The 24,384-nt window shown below is 43.0% G+C and overlaps 1 protein-coding gene across 3 annotated transcripts in view; it reads left to right on the top strand.

The window, feature by feature from the left end:
* The first annotated feature begins 4,928 nt into the window (after positions 1–4,928).
* Positions 4,929–24,384, top strand: part of LOC146198370 (uncharacterized) — a 57,630-nt gene continuing 38,174 nt past the window's right edge. For all 3 annotated transcript variants that reach the window (XM_084593845.1, XM_084593846.1, XM_084593844.1), the window contains exons 1-8: positions 4,929–5,344; positions 5,565–5,607; positions 5,919–5,997; positions 6,334–6,454; positions 10,279–10,360; positions 16,117–16,435; positions 17,389–17,519; positions 21,815–22,058. In XM_084593845.1, coding sequence (XP_084449971.1) covers positions 5,337–5,344; positions 5,565–5,607; positions 5,919–5,997; positions 6,334–6,454; positions 10,279–10,360; positions 16,117–16,435; positions 17,389–17,519; positions 21,815–22,058 — 1,027 coding nt within the window. In that variant the 5' untranslated portion in view covers positions 4,929–5,336. The remainder of the gene's footprint in view (positions 5,345–5,564; positions 5,608–5,918; positions 5,998–6,333; positions 6,455–10,278; positions 10,361–16,116; positions 16,436–17,388; positions 17,520–21,814; positions 22,059–24,384) is intronic.

Here is a 24,384-nt window from a genome sequence, read left to right as displayed (position 1 = left end):
AATCCCGTTAAGTAAAAATATATCTGTCTGTCAAATAAATTACGAGCCTGCCTCTGGCAAGTGGAAATTAATTGGCAGTTGATGCTCCTGTGTACTGATTGGTTGGCAATTTCTGTGAAGACACAATTAACATGTCATGGCCAAATTTTCAACAGCTATCATTTCGACGCGCTAAAAATCTAGCTGTCAAAAGATCTAACCAACTAGGCTCAGTTCTCGCTCTTCACTCTCTCAAGAGCTACCAACATGACGGCACATTTGAGATGGGAATCGAACTCGCCAGGATTCTTGGATCTCTGGTTAGACACAATATTTCAGGCTATGTAGGCCCACTTATAAAGCTAGGTTAAAGCGGGGCTTTATATCTATGTCTCTCCTGGCATCATAGGGTTCAAATAAGGGAACGGGCAAGTGAACATGGACATCACGAGTTTGCTCCCATATAATTCCATTGAAACACCCTGCATTTCGGGGTTTCCCTTGCAAGCACTTGGTTAAAACAGAGGTCACGATACACTGGCTTCATTTGAGACTGTCATTCGGAAGGAATCTCCTGTACCCAGTGCTCTCACTCAGTTATACCAACTCTCAGAACCGAATGGGTGCAGGTCATGTATCGGACATCTCAAGCTTCATTGGTCAAGCTGCAATGAAAGTGGAAGGAAAAAGGCTATAGCTTTCGAATGGAGCATGATAGAGACACAATTTTTTTCACAACAGAGTAAAATTTGGGCAAGTTGGCACGGATTCATACCATTTGAGAAGCGCAACACCAGGACGTTCTGGTATTGCGCTTCTTGTATGGTCTCCACAGAAGATTTCTCAATGCCAGACAAGAATTTGAATTTTTCAAAAAAAGAAGTCGATTTTGAAAGGTGGCGACTTGACATCCAATGCTGATTTCTTTTTTTTTTTTTGTTAATGATACATGCTTTACTGCAGATGGATCACCACATGGTTTTCACCTTCAACCACTAAATAATTAATGTTTGAAATGTTTTTAACCCGTTTCGGTTTCAACAGTGTAGCGATGAAACCCCAGGTGAAAATTTCTGCTAGTTTCAAAAATGTTCTTCCCAGCAGAGCTTAGTTTTTTAGTGCATACACAAATTTGCTGGGACTAGTAGCTGCTGGATCCAATAGCTTTTCAACCGGCAGCTGCTGGAATTAGTAGGTTCCCTGGAAGCAAAATGACCTGTTTTTTTCTCTCTCTCTCTTTTTTTATAAGCTGGTGGAACAATGACCTTTTGTTTTCTGCCTTCTGAGGTATACACATTCAAGTGAAGCTACAGTTTTTATAAATGCTGAGATTACACAACAAATTCTCTCTCTTCTTTTCCATCCTTACTTTTTTTATAGTGTGCAACAAACATTTCTGGTACTTTGTTCTGGTTAAGATCGAATCTGTTTAAGGGCATGTGAAAAAGTAATGAAGGCAAAATACAGTGCTGCTCTCAACATATGCATAATTTTGCACACTTTTTTGTCATTGAAACAGTTAAGCTTTAGGACAACCTGCGAGTTTAACTCGCATTATTTTATTTTCGTGAATTGCACGGATCCGAAATATTCGAATGGCTTTTGGTTTTGATGGACATTGTTTTTAGTTTTTTACACCCCTTTTTTCTTACGTCCTGATACCAGACACTGTGTCACAATGGGATATTGGACAGCTTCGAACCTCATTCAACAAGCAACTGTTAGGGAAACAACAAAGTACAATTTACACCTGACTTTCTCTCTGTGCAGATTAGGTCCTCAAGTTGACCTTTCTAGGACCATCTACTGACCGGAATCCTCAGGACATCCTAGACACCACCCAAGAACTCATGAGGATGTTTGTACCTTTTAAGGCAAAAGCCTTAATGGCTCATACTGTCGTGACAAAAGCTGTCTGCGCGAGTGGCACACCTGACTGGTCGACAAAGAAGTGACGTCACCAGCCGCCAAATTCGAAGCGACCAACTAGAAGTCTCATAGCGTTCCCGCCATCTGCAATCCCACACTTCAACGCGCGCCAGGGAACGCCTGCCCCGCCGGGGTGGTGCAGTGGTAAGACGCCCGACTATACTGTGCCGGAGTACGCCTGTTCGAACCCGACCTCGGCGGCTGCGTTTCGATGGAGGCGAAACGAGGTGGCGTCAGCGCACGTTAAAGATTCCAGGTGGTCGAAATTACCCCGTAGCCCTCCACTACGGCTCCTCTTTCCACCTTCACTCCCACTTTCCTCCCTTACCTTACGGTGCGGTTGAGGTGTCCGCAGAAAACAAGTGAGACAGTTACCGCACATTTCCCTTCCTATAAATCAATCAGGAACGCCAGGTGACAGGAGCGATTGTGTACTGTCCAAACACACACTTGTCGGAGAAAGTGTGACAGATACGTACTGCGCCTTTCCTTTCCTGTAAACCAGTTATAATTATATGTAGCACTACTGCAACGAACGCCGATAAAAGGCAAATGATAGGAGAGGAAGGCTAGGCTTTCCTCATTCTCCTTTTGAGAGACATAAGAGACCCCTTAATTTTTCAGTATGTCCTCAAGATGCATGTCATGTTTTGGTCGTAAAACATACATGTTGCAAGAATGTCCTTTATAGTCCTGAAGCAGAATGTATTGAAGACTGCTAAGCAAACTTCTGAATTAACGTCTTGTATAGATGAAGACGTAATACAGCCTTGCTGACACAACTTTCAGACGTCTTGTGTAAGATGTTTCTTAGATGTTTATTGAGGCCAACGACAACCATGAGTAGTTTAGACATTTCAAGACGTATAGAAAATTTTCTGTACTGTGTGGGAGTTTTTGAGTGTTCCAGCTCCCTACGGGCGCCTCGATGAACGAACACGGCGAAATCCGCGTCTTGATCGAGGCGGCCGTTTTGGCCCAACCTCGCTTTGACATATTTCTGAATAAAGATTTCGCCGTGTCCACTTTTTACCAATTTCTTTACTGCCGCACTATATTCAACAACGTTGTTTTAGCCCCACTATGCGGTAAACGAACTGCTGGACGGCAGTTCTAAATCATATTAAACACAGGGCTACCGAGTTTGCGCTTGGTTTGCGTCGTTGTCGCTATCTTCGTGAGGTGAGTCCATGGTAGAAGAACAAATGGTAGCGTAACTCCCATAGAAGCCTGCGTGTCAGCTCTGAGCGAGGCCTTAGTTTCCCAGTGCCCCCTGCGAACTGTGAGGCACAACAAACACGTGACGTTGCTTGTGACGTCACAGTAACGTACTTTTGGCGGGGAATTTGATTGTCTTTTTACTTATGAACGAAAAACAAGGCCAACAACGACGGAGGCAGAACGATGCTCGGATAAGGCAGAAAAATGGACACCGTAACTGTTCAGCCAACTTTACTTGACATGGATTTCTACTGTCAAGTTTTACGTTAACTGAAATGTTACGGCATCTTTAACCACCTTATCGTAGCATCGTTCTGCCTCCGTCGTCGTTAGCCTAGTCTTTCGTCGCGCGTCATGTAAACGCATTCTGGGGCTTAATTCTTCGGGCACGCTTGTGAACAAGGGCCTTCAAGTGAATTCGGCAAGCACATGGATAGAACCACATGGCTTGAGGCATTTCACTAAGGGCATAAATGAGTGAAGCTGTGCTGCATAGAAAGCCAGGCTTTATTAATTCACGATTACTTACATAGACGCTTCACGACAATGAAATCTAAGTGTAGGAGAGCGACCACCGCTCATTCGTCACGGTCTTCATGAAATCCTCGTGATAACAAAATTTCCTGAGCGTAGGTCTCCAAACGAGACGCGGTGAGATTATAAAAGGGTGAAAGATCTTGCTAACAAAGTACATATCAGCGTCAAAGAACAACAAAAACAAACGAACGGAATAACTAACGCTAGCGCTAGAACGCCAACCTGTAAGAGCTTAGGTAAGCAATTCAAATTGGGATTGCTAGTATTTAGAAGTTAATGCGTCTGAGAAGTGAAAATATCTACGATATAGCTTCGCTCCAATTAATCTCGCCATGTTCATGATTCCCATATTTTACTCGCGCTTTATTTGCCACTGAGAGGAGTCAATGTGAGGTTACAAATTTACAACTTAAGCATTTAACATGTTCATGAGAAAGATCCCATTGACAATAGGAACATCACTGTAATAACAGCTAAAGCACGTTCAGCGAACGTTGGTGCGGTAATACGACGCAGTAAGCAAAACACGCAGCAAAGGGAGCGGAACGGCAGGCTCTGAGCAATGCGACACGCGTCTTGGGGGCAATAAAATCTCACCTTTACCACTCAATTAAAACATGCGATACGCCGCTCATGCAGTCGTGTATCAGTAAAACAAGCCACCACTTTTGCGACGTGCCTGGGAGGCCGAGCCGAGTCGCCGAGCTGTGACGCAGCATTGTCCCATCGTCCGGAAATGCGCACATGCAGCGGCAATCAGTTTCTCATCGAGCACAGACAGTCTTCGCCTTGCTGTAAAGCTCTACTGGCTCTACCACAACCAGCAGAATGAAATACTGACTGTTTGTTACAGATAACCCACTCTGTACGCAGCACGCAACGATGAACGTTGAACCGGAGCTCTGAGCCATATCTGAGCTTTGGGCAACTACGCAGCGGATAATAAGTGGCCGAGAGAGGCCGTTAGAAACAAGTTAAAATATTATTAAAAATGTGACACGTTTTTTCTTACGCAAGAAACAAAAACTTCATTCATTCCTGAGCGCGAATATTATGTTTACTTTCTAATTCTTTGGAGTTCTGGCAGATCTTATTTTATGTGCGCTAGTAATTTGCCTCACAGTTCGCAGGAGGCCTTATCATCGAGTTGATGCCGCTGGCGGTAGGCAGCTACACGCGTTTTCTTCCAAGTTGCGCGACCAGTTGTACATTGACCTTGGTGAGTCTTCTGATTGGTGGAAGCAGCAGAACAAAACCGACGCATGACCGACGTGCGCAGCTTGTTTCATACCTAACACTACCTTTCGAATACTTGCCATATCTTTGCAAAGGAGGAGGACAAAACTTTGAAAAGTTTTATGAAAACCTTCTGGGGTGCAGCATGCAAATGCAAAAACCGTTAAAATAGTCTTATATGTAGCGCCACCTTTTCTACAGTACATACGAATGCCTGTAAGGACAGGCCCCGTTAGCGTGAGGCTAAAATATGGCTTCTGTTTTGCGCCAGCCGAACTGTTATTTTAGTTACAACTTATTTTTATAATTAATAAACTGATGAGTGCGGTGCCTCTGTCGATGATGACAAACTGACTTCAAGTCTGAGCGGCTTGGTAGGAGTAAAATCGTGAACTATCCTGGATCCTTGCTCGGAAGCCTAACTTTTCACAGACATGGCAAGGTGTGTGTTGTGCTCGCTTTTCGTTGAAAACAAACTGTTTTGAGTATACTCTGTACGCCTTGCTCGTGATTTCATTTTTTTTACCTTTACTACACAACTAATTGTATTGTTTTAGGTTCTGTAAACGTCTGTAAACGTTCTTAATTCCTTCTTCTTCTCCGTACTCTTTTGCGAAAACTCCTTGACCCTTGTGGATTTGCCACTTTGAAACATTTTACAGAAGCGCCGAAGATGACATTTTGGACGATGACATTCATTTGAAGGTAAGGATCATTGCTGTCCTATTAATTTCTTACGTAGGTACCGCGCTACAACTCCGGCATGTACTGATTCGTCGTGTTACGGTATATTGGAGATGCGCTGTCCTTAGTTTTATGGTGGTGAACGTATTCGAAGATCGCTGACTGCAACATCAAAGCAGTCGGGAGCTCAAAGTCTCGTCTTTCACCATATCACAGTTAAGCAGGCAGCGAGCTTGAAATTTGAAATTTATATCTGGCTGAGTAAAGTTGGCACTCCACTGACTTTTCATCAAGAAACCTTGATGGACTGATGAGATGCTTGCTTATTTCAGGAAGAATATGAGCTGGACATTGCTGATGAGAATGCTTTGCTTGATTTGGATGAGGACGAAGCACCTTCTAGCGGGCAGCGTAAGTGCATTCTATTTGACGTTCATTTTTATTCATCCCAGTGGCATGTTTCTACTTCAATGTATACCTTGGACCTGCTAGTACTAAGTGAACACAGACAAGTGGGTTGGGGATATGATGCAGCATGCATTTAAAGATCTCTGCATAGAAGCATGGAAGAAAGCATTAGCAAAGCAACCTCCCTTGGTGATTAATTTTTCTAAAGTCTCTGTGTACCATTTTATTATATGACTTGCAAGTGTGTTAAGTTCTTAGCATAGTGCGAGTGTGTTCTGTTACAGACTTCACATTGTGCAGGGTGTTTGTTGTATGTCCCATATCTGCTTTCAATTGCAGGGGACACTGTTGCAGGAGGTGTGACAAGCATAGAATATGTGGATGAGGAAGGCAACCCTGTGACAGTATGTGATGGTGACAGCCTTGAAATAGTGGATGAGTACAGTTATAGCGAAGACAGGTGAGCACTTGAAATTTGAGGATGAAGCTGTAGTAAGGATTTTCCTGAAAAATAGCGTTTTCAGATATTTTTTCTGCATTTTCATGCAAGGTGTCGAGACATTCATACTTCATATTACGTAGCTGCACATAATTTTCGCTATGGCATTTATATTTGCTAGTCTGTGGTATAGAGAGTTCAACGTACTGATTTTGTTTTGTAACATCAACAAAAAACGCTGGCTGTAGGAGTGTAGTTAGGCATTCCATACTGTAATGAATGCCAAGAACTCGTTTTCTTATTCAGTATTGTGTCCCTGAATTTGTGGGTAGAATGTGGAAGTGGGGCCCCAGATCTCTTAAGGATGCATACTGTATATCAATAGGCTCCTCGGTCTGGAGAATAGAGCGTTTAATTCAGTGTGGCTTAATAATTTCCACTGCTCATTTTTACAAAGTGAAGTGAGGCTTTTTGGTGAGTACTCAGACTTCTCAAATCCGGATTTACCAGCTGAACACAGAATGTATTGTGCAGGTTCCCAGTGGAAATTATAGTGCATAGTTGGTTTCGGAATATGTGTTCATTGTATTTCACCTTGTTACTAGAACCGCATTTCTTGGATGTGCATTCTGGCAGTACGTGCTTCGATACCAATTATAATGTTTGAAGTCCTTATAATCAGCTTTAATATTTTTATGGAGGTGGCATCAACAGTGCACCACGTTGTGTGCAGTGTTCTCAACATATACAGTTGAGCCAGGTTATATCACTATTTCAGTTTGTAAAAAATTCACAGGTACACCTAATTACATTATGTGCTGGCATTTTCAAAGCTTTGGAAGCTGTGTACATCTTTATTGTGTAGGCAATCGTGGTAACCTCCGCGGTCATGTGTGAGTGGTATGCTAAAACTAATCTAAGCTTGCAGCAAAATTAGTGGGTTGCTTTTACCTTTTAATGCGAAAGCATTAATCTGGAAGCTCAGAGCCTAGCAAAATCGTCTAATGCTTGTATGTCCGAAAGGCATAACGAAATAATTACAAGAAAGCGAGAGAGAGATGCAAGCATGCGTATGAAAGGAGCGCTTCTGGTACCGTGATCCACATGCAGTTGGAAGAACGTGTCTTCATCAGTGATACTGTAGGTCTTAGGTTTCGCCAGCCCTTACATTGCTCACAAGGGAGAAGCTTTGCTAGGTTTTGTAAATGGCTGATGAAGGACGAAGGCCTGCCAGAACAGCAGTGCCATGTTTAGTGTACACTACCGTGCCTGGCTTGAGGGTCATGAAATTTGGCCTCGGTTACCCAAAAATTGACCTTGACCAAATTAAACTAAATTGACATCCAAGTACAGTGGACCATGCCCAGTCCAACAGTCAGACCCAGATTTGAACCTGAGCCATCCAACACTTTGGCCGAGGTCACCTGAAACTTGACCTGCATAAATGCACCGAATGGACTGTGCTTTTGCATGAGTTACTGGTGTAACCACATTAAATGCTGCGGTTTTTGTTGTCATGAATAAAGTGTTTGTGAAAGTGAAGCTACTCATATGGCTGTACTTTGACCTGGAAAAGACTGTATTTTGGTACGTGCAGTACCAATTATAGTGTGGATTATCACGTCCCCCATGACATACGTTATTGTTGCTAGCCAATATTGAAATTTTAGAATATGAATATGGGAAAGGAATGCATTCGAATATTGAATATCCGACCAATGAAAAAAAGAATGAAAAATTGAAAATATCAAAAATTGTACATACAGAAGCATACGCCCTACTGAAAAATGCAGTATGCATTTTAAACTGGATTGCATATACTGGTGGACCTGCGTGAATCTGGGTGGAGCTGTCATACTGCTGCTGAATGGAGTAAACTCATGTTCATTTGGCTTTCAAGGGACCGGGAAAAATGTTCGAGTTAACCGAAAGCTCGAATTATCAAATGGGCTTGATAAAAACGGCCAAAACCGTTTGCACTGCAGTAATTTTATCTGATGAACGCCAGCACAATAGTTGTCTGCATCTGAGGTGAAATACAAGCGAGAACGATGTGTTTCACCTAGTGCTCGGTTTGCGCACGCTGCCGGGAAGGTCCTTCTTCATAAAAAGGGCCCCGCCACATTTGGAGGGTGCTTCACTGCACAGTCTGTGCAGTTCAGTGAATTCGAAAATTCTCGGTGTATTCGAAAAATTCCGAATATAATGGTGTCTTCGGCTGACGGCACTCGTGGAGTTTTCTGTGCACTCCGAGACTCTTATCTGTCTCAGAGGCTATCCTACGTTTCTACAAATGGTGTATAGAGCTAGTGCTAACTAGAGACGCCGGTGCATGCTGCGAAATGTTGCGATTTTGGCGGTGTTGGTTTGTCAGGCACTACAACAGTACTCCACGAGTGCCGTCAGCCGAAGTTTTCGGAGTAATTGAGTAACAAACATTCGATTTGTATCCGAAATCATTGTGTTGATTCTAAAGCAGATGAGAACTTTTCTGTGTGATATGAAATGAGGTGCTGTATTGCAACTTTGAATACTTGCGAGAAAGTGCACATGCGGAGTCGCCTAACAAAACCTAAAACTAGGTACTGTTGTGGGCAGGGCAGGGTCGCTGCTGAGACTTGAAAGCAAGAGCTTTCGATGACAGCGTGCAGTGTGAATAGTTTCGCACCAAAAGCAAACATTTTTTTTTCTTTTAGGAAAACTCAAGAACTAGAACTTGTAACATTGAGGGTGCACACATTATTTTTTCGTATCGCTTGTTTATATTGCATATCTCTTGTATACAGTGTAGACTCGGTTCGAGACCGAACGTGAATATGTTTCCCAAACTCATTCGATGGTGAAAGTCATTCGAACCTAATGTCATTCAGTGTTCCTATGTAATAGTTGCAAATTACTGACATTAGATTCTAATGCAATCTGATGCAAATGACATTATGTTTGCTAGTTTGACAGAGGCACTACTTGACCTGAAGAAGCACATTATGTTGCCGGTCTAATAGAGCATTAGAACCAAGCCAATTCATTTACTTTTAACTGAGATGGCTCGGCACTTGCTTAAACTTCTGGCTGCATCTGACTTGTTGGGACACATTAAGAAAATACAATTCACTCCGTAATAAGCTACACTAAAATGAGCTGTAGAAAATGCAAACTTACCAATGACTATGAGGTTGCACTGCATTTAGCTAACCTAGTAGGCAAACTTTTTGGTTTGTTATGCCCAGGAGCTGGGTAAGAGTATTTAACCCTAACTTGCAGCACAGTGTACCACAGCCGTGCTGCATTTCTTCAAAATCCACCAACCGTAGAGTGTGTCATAAGCACAGTTGTTATTTGAATGCACTGAAAAAAATAAGGTGCTTGGTACATAAGTTTGCTTCAGTGAAGAATTTAAGCGGAAGCCTCACCATTTTGATTTTACATAGCTCACTGGACAGGGCAACAGAAAGAACACAAACACGTGATGAATGTCAGACTGCCTGCCTACTACCCAAAAATTAACTCTTTTGAAGGTTTACCATGTCTTTTGTTGGTCTATTCCTGTGAGTATGGGACATGATAAACAGGTAAAATCCAGCTTACCAAAAAAAAAAAAGGCAAAATTACAATTTCATACGCACTACAATTACTGCATTAAAAGTAAAACCTGCAGTACGTAATAGGCAAATGGCAAGTGTACTACATCGATATATCAGCATAGCATAAAAGCTTGCAACCCTCTCTTATACTATTACAGCTTGCCTATTGATTGTATTGAAGAACATTGTGTAATTGCACATAATTATTGTGTATCTTTTCCTAATGCAGTGAGTAACTGAAGTTTTCCACCTTTGTTCCGTCAGGCCCAATGATGATGGAGATGTGCTGGATGTGGACATTGACCCGGATTTTGATTCTCTCATACAGGACAGTGAAGATGCAGAGGTGAGTCTCAAGCTTTCACTGCAGTAGTGCTGTGACTTTAGCCATTTTGCTTCTGAATCCAAAATTCTCAATTTGTCACCTGAGTTTGCAAAAAAAGAAGTGCTTATTAAGAGAAGAAAGGTTGAAGTTTGGTTTCTTTGACAAAGTCAATGTTCCTCATATGAGTGCCTTCATACAAGGGCTCACAAATTTCCCCTAAAGTGAACTGCTCGCATTAAGACCCTCATCTTCCTATTCAGAGCACCTTTCATTAGTGGCAGTACATGTCCCGCAACTTGAACGTTCCTGCTCTGTGTTCACAGCAGGTTGACTGCGCACAACACTGACCAACTCCATTTCTTCTATTGATGCGCTGCAGCTATAGGGTTAGGTTACTGGAATCTGTTTTTACTAATGGGTTCCATGCATCGAAATCAGAGTTTATTTGTATGCACATGGGTAATTCGAATTGTGCACTATTTGCTAGGCTCATTCGCGCTGACTGTTTCTCCCTCGTGTGCCCGGTAGGTAACACAAGAGCAGTGTCTGATTGTAATTTCAGGGGCATACTCGCGCTGGAATCTGAAACTACATGGCCGTGCAGGTTCGCTGCAAGCCATTTAGGCTGCACTTGAATGTGGAAGGCAGGGTGTTGCGCCATTTTGCTTTCAACCTCTGCCATCACCGTTGCGTGCTTATAGTTTATTGCTTTAAGCTGCGCGCATGTTGCGATGACTTCCAGCAAAAAACTACAGAGCAAAGCACAGTGGCAGGACAGAGTGATAGGTTGTGCACAGACCTGGTTGATTCAAGCATTTTTCGCGTTCCCGATTACTTCGAATTAACAGTGTTACTGTAGTTTCAGTTTTAATAAGTTTAAGGGATCATCTTACCAATGATGAAATCCAGGAATTTTTGGAGCAGAATGATGGTGATTCATCGGGCAGTGATGATAGGCGTGGTTCTTTAATTATGCTCAAGGTTCAGATGAACGTAGGGAAGAAGTTGCATACTAGGAAGCACCTCTGACGACACCTGAGCCGCAGTCGACTATCGACAGAGCAGCTATAGGATTTTGTTCACTGAGCACAGAATTTCTTTCCATTGAAAGATATGTGACCAGAAAAGAAATATCTGGATTTTTTCTTGAAAACAAAATTTTTCACACCGAGACTGTCATGGTGCCTTACCCCACCAATGGTGAAGTGTTTTAAATGCCGTATGCCAGATTAGTTAACCCTTTAACCGCCAACCCCGAGCTGTACTCGTCATGGCAGATCGTACCAAAATCGCCAAAGACGAACTACACTCATCTGGCCCGATATTGCGGTGCTGCCATCTCGAAAGTCGAGTTATGGTCGTCAATTGCATTGGTTGCGATTTTGAACACTAGAGGGAGTTAGTCGACCATAAAAAAATGCATTTTGTGCATTTGGCGCCTAATTGAAGGCTCAAACGAGTCATTTCACTATGCGCATGCACTGTGGGAAAGCCACCCTCGTGAACCACTTTTTTTTTTAACTTTTAGTGTTAATTTTAACCACAAACCATCGAAATAATATATTTTCAGGACCATAATTGCATGGAGAAAATTATGGGCACATAAAAAGAAATTGGCAATTCTGAAATAAATACACCATATTTCAGTGCGTTCTACCCATTACTATTGGTGAATTCCAATCGCAGAGCAGGAGCACTTCCAGAGCAACGTTTTCTGCTCCTTTCGGAGCAATTATCTTCCAAACTCAGATCCGGAACACGGATCGCGTCTTCCAAACGCAGAACGGGAGCAATTGCCGAGCAAGGGTCGCTCCGCGGAGCAGTCAAAACTGCTCCGCCAAAATCGGGGGAACCGACCGGAAGTTTGCGTGACGTGACTTTCCGAGTGACGCTTGCGCATGCGCTAGCTAGCGCATCCATTTCCGGTGGCTCGCCCCGTTGGCTTCTCTGCAACGCGCCGCTCCATAGCAGACGACCAGTATTTGCCGCCGCCATGGATGGTGATTCGCGTCGCGCTCTTGCGCTCGCTTTGCTTGAGGACAGCGAGTCGGAGAGCAGCAGTTCTGACTCATCTGTCGAAGAATCAAGAATCAACTATTTATATGTCCATCGTCCGTGTAAACTCAAAGCCGCGCACGTGACAGCTCGGCTCTGGAAGACTGCAAACATTCGGTACGTGAACCGAAGTTTTCTTCCATATTAAAGAAAGTGCTGAAGGAGTCTTACCGTGTGTGTCCGCGCTCGGCTCTTCGAGCAAGGAGGATATAATTGCGTAAACGGCTGGTGTAACCTCCATATCAAAGGGAAGAAAGGCTGCAGGCTTGCAAAGCAGACGACGCGAGCGCACAAAAAGCGCGGGCAAGTGCAAGGAATGATGGGTACTTTCTCCGTCTCCGTTTGCTCGCGAGCGCCACCTACTTGCTCCGGCCAGAGCAAGAGTATTCGAAACGCAGAGTCTGGGAGCGTGCTCTCCGCCGGATTGAGGCGTTCTGTGATGGAGCGTGCGCGCTGCTCCAGTTCTGCGATTGGAATTCTCCATATGGCTTGCACTGTGGGAAAGCCACCCTCGTGAACAGTTTTTTTCTTTAACTTTTAGTGTTAATTTTAGCCACAAACCATCGAAGTAATATATTTTCAGAACCATAATTACATGGAGAAATTTTTGGTCACTTAAAAAAATTTGGCGATTTTGGTACGTTTTTCGGAAAATAAATTGGCAGTTAAAGGGTTAAGCATAGTGAATGATACTTCAGAGTTCATGGCAACAACAAGCTTTGTCTAGGGAAATAGAGATGTAAACAGTCAGTCCTGGTGCTTTCAACTGCCTTCGGCACTGAACCACAGGGTATTTGGTCAAGGTGGTCACAGGATAGGAAAAAAAAAGGGGGACTAAAGCTATGCAAAGTGATGATGTATCCAGGTAAAATAGCAGATGGGTGCAGTTGGCCTGTCTGATTGCTATTTTGGAAACTGGAAAATCTTCATTAAAGGTAGGGAATAGATTACTCAAATTTTTATGTGCATCTTGAATATGGCATATTACAACTAGGGGGTAGAGTAAACAGTGACTGTGCAGTACCATGGTTAAAGAAAAAAACATGGCCTTGATCTGGGGAACATCATTGCAACTGTAAGCAAATGTGCTCATAAAAACTTTGAGAATGCTAAAGAGTTGAACGTGATAGCGTTATCGGGCCTTGTTTGCATCGCCTTCTCATTCACTTATTCTTTTGAGCTTCACCTACCTTCTCAACTTCAATCTTACTTGAGCAACCCTATCGCCGAGCAGGAGGAGACGTAGAGGCACCATCTGCACTTGCAGAATTTGCCGATTCATATGAGCACCCCGCAGTAGTAGACGGCACTGCATCCATTGCATACATGTTCCCCAAGTGTGCCTGCTCCACTCTTTGTATGTGATACGTTATACTGCTCGCATGCCATCTGGCGATAGGGACATACTATTTAGGGTTTTTTCAGTTAACGCCACATGTCGCCACTGCTGATTTTTACATTGCAATCATGACAACGTCGACGCTGGCTTTTCTGCAATACGGGGCCCTTAACACTGTCCCTAAGCAGAAGTACCCCCTTTCAGGGAGATCTCTGGAAGCCACAGAGAACAAACAAGGTGACAGCAAGCAACAGGATCGGTATTTTTTACTACCTCCAGAGTAGGCACTGTATCACATGAGTGGCCACTTTTCCTAGCATTACCGCTAAATTTAAAGAGGAGCCGGAACCCTTTTTGTAACAGAAAAATTCTGAGTGAAATGTGCAAAATGCCATGTCTGCCTTTGTCTTTCACACTAGAGCTGCTACCTGCGTTGTCATACGCATTAAGTCCTTGAGCACCCACTTCAGTACCAAACAGCTCAGAATTTTCCCATTGAGTTTTTAAATTGCGACATTTTTAAAAAGTTCCGCCTGCATCATTTGGCACGTAAAACAAGTTTTGCTCAAATCAGTTAGAAATTGTCTCAGCACTGAAGAGGTTTTGTGTCAGTTTATTCTCGCAGAGCTACAATAACTTTTTGCAGTGTTGGGAATACCGTGTTCAAGTTGAGGTTTGCTTGCGAAAAGTTAGGAAAGAACGCTGAAGGGGGCATATAGGCTTCAGGGCTTTCAGATGGCCCTTGGTGTTCTTTGCTTTTGGCTCAAGTTTACTGTAAGAAATCCTGGAAATTCACTGGGTTAACTTTGCTACTAGAACAAGTTTGAAATGTGTAATTACTGTTGCGGGGCTACAGTTTAATAGCTGGCATTATGTTTGAAAAACACTATTTGCATGTCACGTAAATGCTGAGACAGATTGCAGCACATAGTATAAAGGCTGGCATAATATGGCATATTATTTGAGCATATATCTCTAATATATAACTGTTGAGTCTTAATGGCCACATTAATGGATGTGCAATGAACTTTCTGTTTGCTTATGTAAAAGACATTGGACTTCTTTACAAGCTGTAGTTTTTAAGTTGCATGTCACTCTCGCGCATTTTTCACGCCGTGAACTTTCTCAGCCCTTTTGTAGAACTGACAATGCATCTCATCACTTCATTGTTTAATGTTACTCGTTATTCAATGATGCACCTTAGTACGCATTTAATGGCCGCATTCCATCTTTTTATTTATTTTATTTTCCGCACCTCTCTCATTCCGTCTTTCTCCAATTTTCTTTCCTACATAGAGTAGCATGTCAGCGAATCCTAAACGTTGGCAAAATTCTCTGCTTTTCATTCTCTGCTTTTAATGGCCACATTCACAAAGGGGAAGGTTGTGTCTTTATGTGACTTTCTTCAATTCTGCAGAATCATGCTGTAGTGGTTCACTTCAAAATGTTGATAATCACATGGATGGGAAATCGTCAGCAGCTCACTTCCTTTTATGTTGGGTATTTTTGAAAAGGGAAATGTGCATAGCTGCTGCTTGATATTGGAAGCCACCTTGCTCTCCCTTCAGGTAATGTCAAACTGTAACAGCACCACTTTGAATTGCAAAGTATATCAACATTTCTAGATGATAGGGTCGGAAAAAACCACAGACATGACGCAGAATAGAGAGGGTCTGAACCGTCACTGGTAAGGTATGAAGGTGAGCCGTGATCTGATCCTAACATGACTGCAGTGCCCTTGCACATGCCGCAGCACAATTGCAGCATGCCACGAGCTGCGATCATGAATGCAGCGGAAGGTGTACGGTCACAATATTATCAGCACTAGCATTCGTTGGGCCCACTTATCACACACAGTTTTCCAGCTCTTCCTATCTAGAAATATTGGCTAGTGTGTCCTCTGGCTTTAGGCTTTCAGCATGTCAGATTTGCACCTGTAGTAGGATACAACTTTTAGAAATTGGCAGCTGGTAGCAATGGGTCATATTTCACAGTGTCCTGCATTACTTTGCTGACCAATCTTAACATTGGATCTAATCAGCTTTTTGGTTTTTGACTATATCAGACAAATTGGAGGCATCGAAGCTCTTTAGCACAATTTCATGTGATTGTTAGTGATCGTTAGCTTCTGGTTCACACAGCAAGAAAAACTTTAGTGTTATGCTACTTTTTCTCATTCAAGAACTCAGGGTGGCAGCCTCTGCAGACTTAAGTTGTATCCGACTATAGAGATCACAGAATAGCACATACATTTTATTTTCCAATTTTGACCAGGCATTGCTTCCAGCCAGCTATAAAAAGCACAGAATTAAAGTCGAACATTTGTTGCCATTGTAATATGATGTCCCAGCTGTTAAGCCTCGCTCACTTTTGTTACCTGCAGAGTGTGTCAAGCCCCCATCTTAGTTCACATCTGCACCGCACTCCAAAACGGCCGGAAAAGGCAGCCTTGAATATGGTACCAGCTCCTCGTGAGCAGCCAGAGGAGCCGATACCATCGGCAGTGGCCCCAGAGCCTGCTGCTTCTCCCGTCCTTTCTCGTGCCGAGTCTGTTGAGGGAGAGCCCTCGAGAACCTTGGAAGATGAAGAGGAGGAAGAGGAGCAGGAGGGACGGAGAGGCCGCTTTCAGACTGAAAGGCGAGCTGGAACTGTGATTGCTACCGTGGCCTCCAAGCGGCGTCAGGCCATCCCTGATTCCCTTGGTGAGCACTGTTTTTAAATCCTTCTATGTGGCTTCGATCAAGGCCGGCAAGAAAATGCCTGCTAGCTGTGCTTTGCCTCACTGGAATGTCACATATGGAGTGAATTTCATGGAGGCGAGCAGCACATTATGTGGTTCTGCTTTCCTTCATTTGAAACACATTTCTGGTCAGCATGTGTGTACGCTGTGGCTTTTGTAACGTACAAACTGCTATTGGCATGTGCTGTTGGCTGCTATAATTGGTAAACTATTTATTTAGATGGTGTTACTGCACCTGGCCAGAAGTTAGCCTTGCTTATTTTCTGTGTACTTGTTAGCTCATTCTGCATCATCAGGTACAGTGAAGATTTCAGCAGAAGATGGGCCTAGGGGTACTAAGTTGAAAATTATTGCAGCATTAAATGAAGTGTGTTGTCCTGGCTTTCTGAAAACGATAATTTCGAACCAAAAATTTTATTTAATGAACAGTTTTCACGAAACTGTAGCAATGTGCAGTGTGAAGGCTAAACTGTTTTCAAAGTTCTGCATTTAACACCAATCACTGGTCACTGCAGTCTTGCGTTTTGACTGGGGAATTCATTGCAAATGCACACCAAGAGCAGGAATCTCCTATCTCCTAGCGTTCTGCACATTTTTTCGTGACGCAGGGAAAGGCTGTTTGCAGAGAAAATTGCACTGCTGGTGTTTTCCCTAAATGCTGTCAAGCAGAGGCCCATCATAGGCTAATAATGTTTAGGGCAACTCTTCAGGGTAGAGTATCAGTTCAGTCGTTCAGTCGTGTCCGACTCTTCGTAATCACTGATTAGCATCGGCCCAAGCACAGCTTGGGGAGGGGGGGGGGCTACTGGTGCATTTGGGTGAATACTAATGAGTAAATAGTAATTTCTTATTATAAGAGGTCCATCTGTTGTCTTGGTTTCACTAGGTCTTTGATTTGTGATTTGCAACCCACAGATTCAGTCATTAGTGAGGCAGACGTGGCCAAGATGGGCTCTTATAATCTCAGCCGTGAAGATGACAGGCGGACACCGGGTCGACGTGGACGGGGCCGTGGGGGTGGCAACTTCAGAGGCCAGAATAACAAGGTGAGTTTTCATTGCCGTGATGGCAGTTACTACCTCCCCGGCTGTAGCCTGCTCCCGATGTATCAAACCCAGCTGGGATCACAAATTAGTAGTTTGGTATATCAATCACAACAGTCCATTACCACCTCGGGCTATCATTCAGCTGCGATTGAGTTCACCCATGTCATCTGTATGAATCCCTGCCAACTCCTGTGTAGACAACTTACTACTTCGCCAGGCAGGGTTGGGGGATGAGAGGAGGCTTCAGCTGCTCAGCAAGAAAATGTGACGGCTCTGAATATGAATTTAACAGGGCAGCCACGAAAACAAAGGAGAATGACGATTGGTGGTTCTAGGCTTGAACAGCGACCCGCAGCTATGCCTTGTCCTGCTCCATTCACATTTCAGCTATAAATCCAAACCTGTAACAATATATTACTATAAAAACCCACATATAATATGAGGTTTAATCTCGGGATAGCCAAGATGTGAAAAAAGGCTTCGTGCCACAATATTGAGAATGAAGAAAGCTCGCCAAAATCACTTATTTGCATTGCAATTCATGGCCGCCCCACGAGGTAAACACACACTGCGCTTACTCATCCAATGCTATACCCCGTGCCAGGCATCAGAGAGGGCGTAAAATTTTTTGTTGGGCTAGCTGGTCCATTATGATATTAAAAAATTCAGCGCAAATGAAGTAGCCCAAAGGCGAAAAGAAGAAAGGACAGGAAAGAGCGCTGTGAGAGCATCCAATTGTGCCATAGGAGCAGAAAAGCATAGCGAAGCTAAGGGCCCACTGTAGAAGAAAGGTACTGAAGTAAAACTTTTTGTTTCGCTAGTTGGCCCGTTACGATATGAAACAATTCAGCGCAAATAAAGTAGCCCAAATGTGAAAAGAAGGGATAGGAAAGAGCACTCTTTCTTGTCCCTTCTTTTTGCCTTTGGGCATTTTCATTTGCACTGAATTTTTTCACACCAGACAGGGCTAAGCACCTTAATGTGCAGGTGCTGGTTTCCTTCCCTTTTCGCGCTGACATGCTTGCTTAAAGAATTTCACACATCGTCAGAAGAGCAGCTCACATTTGCGTCGGCAACCTTGGAAGCCGCACAGTCTCCGGTTGTGAACCAGTATGTTGTGTCCAGGTCGGGTGCAGGATGGCAGTGCACAGGTTGCTGGCTAGCATGTGCCACGCTCATGCCTGCTCGCATCTGGCACCGTGCGCAGGTGCATGGCATGTGCTCCCAGGAAGTGTTCTCGGATTTGGGGCTTTAGCAATAGTTGTCGCCCTGTGAATCATCTGCCGAGAGTCCCTTGTCAGAGACATCTTTCCGTAGAAAATTTTTTTAGAGCCTATATAAATAGTTTATTCTCTGCTAGTTCTTTTTAGCCATGAGCAAGCCAACCAGTGGAAGGTCTTCATCTGCTTCTGCATGCACAGCTACTCCGCCTATTCTATTGTAGTGCAGGCCACATATGCGTTTAGGTCAAGAGCTGTTAGTGGAGTGTTTCTTGAAAAAGGAATGTGTGTGAAAAATAAAAAGTTGTCTGTAATTGTACATACATGTCTTGCTCGAATTATTTGTCTCAATCTGTTGAAAACCTAAAAAGCTGATGAGCTGCACTCAAGTTTTGCGTTAGGAAGTAACTTAATCGTCAGCAATATTATTTTGGTGCCTCTGAACATGTTAATATCACACGTTTCTTGAGAGCACGGCAGTCTAGCTCCATGGGAATGCTAGTCAAGTATCCATGATCAGTCTGTAGGGTGTGCCCAGCATGGCTGGAGAGGAATGCGAGAGACCCGCACAAAATGCTGAGTGCTGCTTTTGCAGTCCCGATATCATGCGAGGGGCACTTGGCTTGCTTCTGGCTGCATATGCGTCATGGGCACCCATGTCGCTAAGTCAGTGTAGTGAAATGGCGTCGAAACTGCAACATCAAAACAGTCAACCGACACCACCACTAGAGAGCACTTCCTCTTGCTGGAAGCCTGAGACTGATAGTGCTGAATAATAACAAGACCCAAACTGCGAATTTATGCTTAAAATGTTTTAGACCTGCGTAAAATATGAGGCTGAAATCTAACATGACAAAATCGGAGGGAGCAAATCCTTGTATTATGTGATTATGTGTGGGTTTTTATGGTAGATACTGTAATTAAACTTGTATAATTTGAATTTTAGTGAATTCCAATGCACATAAAATTTTGGTTGGCAAACTGTATTTTTAATGCACTTTCATGCCACTCTGTTCTTAATGCAGGTTTGCCTAATTTTAACTTTTCATCCTGCTTCATTGCTCCCGGCATATGAAACAGCAACAGCAGAGGTCTGCTAAGTAAGGTTGTGTGAATCCAACATATTTCTCAAAAGTTCCTAGACAACATTCATATAAAAAAAAAGGCAATTAACATTGAATGTCACATTTTTAAGGTAGTCTCTTTTGGAGTAATGCACTTCCCTGAAGGCTTCTTGAGGTCTTGGAAGCAGTTGCAAAAAATTAATTTGGCAGGGCTTTCAGCTCCTTTGTGGTGGGGTTCTTAGTGGCCACCATGCTCTTCATCTAGAGTCCTTTTACGGAGGATTGTGCTCAAAGCATCATATTTAGTCTTCAGCAATGATGCTGTCGATCAGCGCATCACACGCTAATGTTTGTGCGTCCTGGTCCTGCATGATGGGCATTGATCTCTCCAGTCTCAGTAGAATGTGCTGATGACTGGTGGCAATAAATGTTTCCATCAATTAATGCCATCTAGCAATGGCCACAGCAATTAACATAAGTAACACGTGTCAACTCAAGTACACGCACATTTCTTTTCAAGAACGACTTCTACAAGTGGCAGTAAATGTCTTGAACTTTACAAGCAAAGCCTTTAATTTCAAATCGAGTATTGTTACAGGAAATCTTTTTCTTCCATAAAGTAGTCTATAATCTTTGCAGCTGAAGTGAACATAGCCCAACTTAATCGATACCATACTCGGTAACGTACCATACTTGGTAATGGTACCATACCAAATATAGTAAGAATTTCTTGATACATTCTCAGTTTACATGCTCAAAATCGCGGACAGTAAAAATCATCCATGGGGTTTATACTATTGTTCTCTCGGTTAATACGTTTCTGCATAACAGGATTTCCTTGCTGCTAGGTTTGAAATTTTCGTTTAATACATTTAGCGATCAAGTAATAATAGAGGACTGGGTCTTGAGACGGCCACACACAGCTAGAATGTCGCGACAGTTGGCCACTGCAATGGCTTCTCCTCAGTATCCCGGTGTAGTGGGGTGAAGCATCCAAAAACGTGGAAGCAATCCCGGTTTATCGTTGCCGTCAATGACACTGGATGTGCTGCGAATTCTCTTTCCCACTAAGCACAAGGAATATGCAAACTGAATTGTGCCAAAACTAAAAGAAGGAGCTTTTCATACCTTATGCCAAGAAATGGTAATTGACATTTTTATGAAGGGAAAGTGTTGATCTAATGCTGTCTTGAAAAGAATATGAAGTTCAAGGGTGTGCCATGCCATCAAATTGTGTATGTAAACATTGTTTAAAATAAGTGGTTTAACGTTTGTGAGCAACATGTGGGCATGAGCAGAGCCGCAGTGGAGGGCTCCTGATTAATCTGGCTACCTGGGCCTCTTTTAGATGTGTTGGCAGCGTACAGCTCATGGGCGAATTTTGCTTTTTGCCTCTATTGAAATATGGCCATCATGGCTAAGATCAAACTTAGATCCTTTGGCTCAGTACATGCCCGTTTTGGGGGTCCTTTGCTACACGTGGAAGCATCAAAATGTGTTTTTTTTTTTTCTTTTTCTTGCAAGTAAGTTTTTTCCATCACTTGGTATGCACCAACAAAAAGTACCTTCACTTTTAAATGCTTTTGTATTTCTTCCTCAAATTGGTTTCACTTTCTTAATATTTTATACCTCCTGGTTTTAGTTGCTGGTGGCATTAAATGTGGAAAGCATAAGCCTAATGTCATAGTTCTTTTCTATGGCGCCAACACTACTTTCTCATTTATTAGAGTCTGACTGTCATTATTTTATGTGGCCATTATTTTACAGCATCTGTAAAAAATAAGAAGAATGCATGCACTGCTGCTTGGAATGCTTGTATTATATAAGGCGCTTTTGTTTTCCTCAACCGTATGCTTTTTGTGCCATGGTTGTCATTATTGGACTCATACCATTTGAAACGGTAGGTACCTTTATGTGAAAGCGTAGAGTCTGTGGAAAGCTTACATTACATCGCATGATTTATAGGCTTTCAACATGTGAGCTGATTTCGCTTTCTTGGAAATCACTGCAGAGAGGAGGTGGTGGAGCGCCACGTGGTGGATTTCGGGGTGGTGCCCAGCACATTGAGCCGTGGGTGTCCCCACCTTTTGGGGCTCATGGCCCAGGCCTTGTGCGATTTGGGACACAGTCACCACTGCAGCGAGGTTATCGTCCAGGAGCAGTGGCTGGTGCAGATGGACCACGTGGCAAGATCTTCGTCAACCCCCAGTTTCGCAATGGCGCTTCTGGTTTGGGACCTGGTGTGCGAAATCAAGGTACGGTTCACTTACTATAACAGCTGTAATTGTTACGTCTTTCTAAATCAGGTCTGCACGGTATGGCAGGTGCCCAGAAATGCACCCACTGGGAAAGGTACTTGGAGGTTGCCCCTAATGCTCTAGGTGCACTATGAGGTGGAGGCTTCACACATGCTCACACTTGATCATTATGTGGAATTTTAGTAGTCCAAGGTGGGAATCTTTGGCGAAAGAGGGCTCGAGGCTTACATATATTTTTTTTCTTTAACACGAGGTGTGGTCAAATGCTCAGTTTCTAAGCATTTCACCTCAGAAAAGCTGAGCACCAGGCTTGCGGGAAGCTGGTACCCACTGTATCATCAGTGGGAACTGTAGACTGTTAACATGGTAAAAAGGGAGATTTGAATCTGACAGTGTGGGGAAAGCAGTGAAAGCAAAGTAAAAAATGTAGGGTGTGCGAAAATTGAAATTTTCAAATATGAATCAAATGCAAATATTAAAAAAATAATTCCTTCAAATATCAAATATCTAATCGGTGAAAAACAATGCAAAATTTAAAAAATAGCGAACACTGTTCACTTTGTTTATCTCAGAATTCACTTTGTATTTGCAAATAAAATTAAACTGCAATTGTACAGAAGTGTATACCATACTCAAAAGTCCAGTGTGAAGGTTATACAGGATTCTGTACACCAGTTTCTTATACAGGAAGGACCTGCATGAAAAGAGGTGCAGCTGCTAAATCGCTGCTGAATAAATTCGTTAATACACTCTTCAATACATCAGAAAAAATGCATTATCTGAAAGCTTAGTTATCAAATAAAACTGAAAAAAAAAAAAAACTGCCAAAAACTGTTAGCATCGCAACAATTTAATTTGACCAACACCTGTACAATGGATCCTTGCATTTGACATGGAGCTCGTTTTTCTTTCGGTTTCGTGACGTGCTTCGCTTTGTGCACACTGTCGGGAAGGCCCTTTCCATAAAAGGGAAAACAGCCCCGTCACGTTTTGAGGATACTTCACTGCACAGTACACATGGTCAAGCATTGCGGTGAAGTGTGCAGTGCGAGAAAACCAGTAAATTCAAAAATTTTTGGTGTATTTGGAAATTTTCAAATTTTTCGAATGCGAATAGAGTAACAAACATATTCTTATTCAAAATTTCGAATAATCACACACCCTTATAAGAAACGCTTATGTAGAGCGTCACCACGGCTGAATTGCTGCAAGCAAAGAAGTGTTAAAGCCAAGAGTGTGGACTTAGAACTGTCATCTTGGGCGACGCTCATGCTAGGAAGGCCTCAGTGAGAATGTAGGAAGAATCTGCTCTAAGCAGCTGCCACCTCCCGGAAAATTCACTACCAGTGATGGCTCTTTTCACTAAGCTGTAGCTTAATTTAGCCAGTAAATGTTGTTTTTTCGAGCGTTGAATGTTGTGCGTTTGAGAAACTTTTCCTGTTTACTGCTTACAGTTTAGCTCATGGGGAGAGTCGAATTTTTACATCTGTGATTTTTTACATTATTCGGTGTAGCAGGGGGGCTCCAGATTATTTTGGTGGATCCAAAAGAATTTAAAAGCCTGAGCATGGTGTTCGAGTCACTGCTGAGCTCGTGGACTTGGGATTGAGTTCCATCCTGAGAGTTACATCTTTAAGGTAAAAATTTGTGAGAACGCCTCTGTGCTAGGCAGTGTCAGTGCACAGCAAAGAACCACAGGTGGTTGAAATCAGTGTGGAACCCTCCACTGTGTCATGGCCCAGGTGCAGTTTCTAAGGGCAGTGTCCAAGACCAGGCGCCACTGAATCCTTGAAAACTGTGCCATTACGCTGATAATGGCATTATCAAAACAGCAGTAACAGCCAATGTTTCCTCTGTGGTTAAAACCAAGGTCGCATGCAAAATTGTCTTCATCTGGACAGGCGTATTTGCTGAAGGACAAAAGTCTGTCATATGCCGGCTATGGCTACCAAATTTTACGAAATTTCTTATTGTCTGCCCACTTCATATGCCGGCTATGGCTACCAAATTTTACGAAATTTCTTATTGTCTGCCCGCCTGACTTTTTGCCATTTGCGGTTGTGTTTTCCTACCTTTGAAATCCTCTGTTCCCCTAACAGGGAATCAATTCTCCGTTTCGTGTGGTACATCTTGTCTATGTCTGCTTTCTTCCATAATTTTTTTATTTGCTAGTTGACACAATGTTAAAAAATATAAAAGAAAGTGCATGAATAAAGAACGAGAAGTACTGTTTAGGCATACCACATGGCTCTGTAGAAAAACTGCGCTAAGCAGTAGTACTCACTGAAAGCAGTTTAAATATATCAGGTTGTCTGGTAAAAAG

The sequence above is a fragment of the Amblyomma maculatum genome, chromosome 2 (assembly GCF_055883805.1).
Source record: "Amblyomma maculatum isolate TAMU_Amacu chromosome 2, ASM5588380v1, whole genome shotgun sequence".
In the NCBI taxonomy this organism is placed as follows: Eukaryota; Metazoa; Arthropoda; class Arachnida; order Ixodida; family Ixodidae; genus Amblyomma; species Amblyomma maculatum.
The sequence above is the reverse complement of the archived record's forward strand: the minus strand, read 5'-3'. Positions and strand labels throughout refer to the sequence as shown.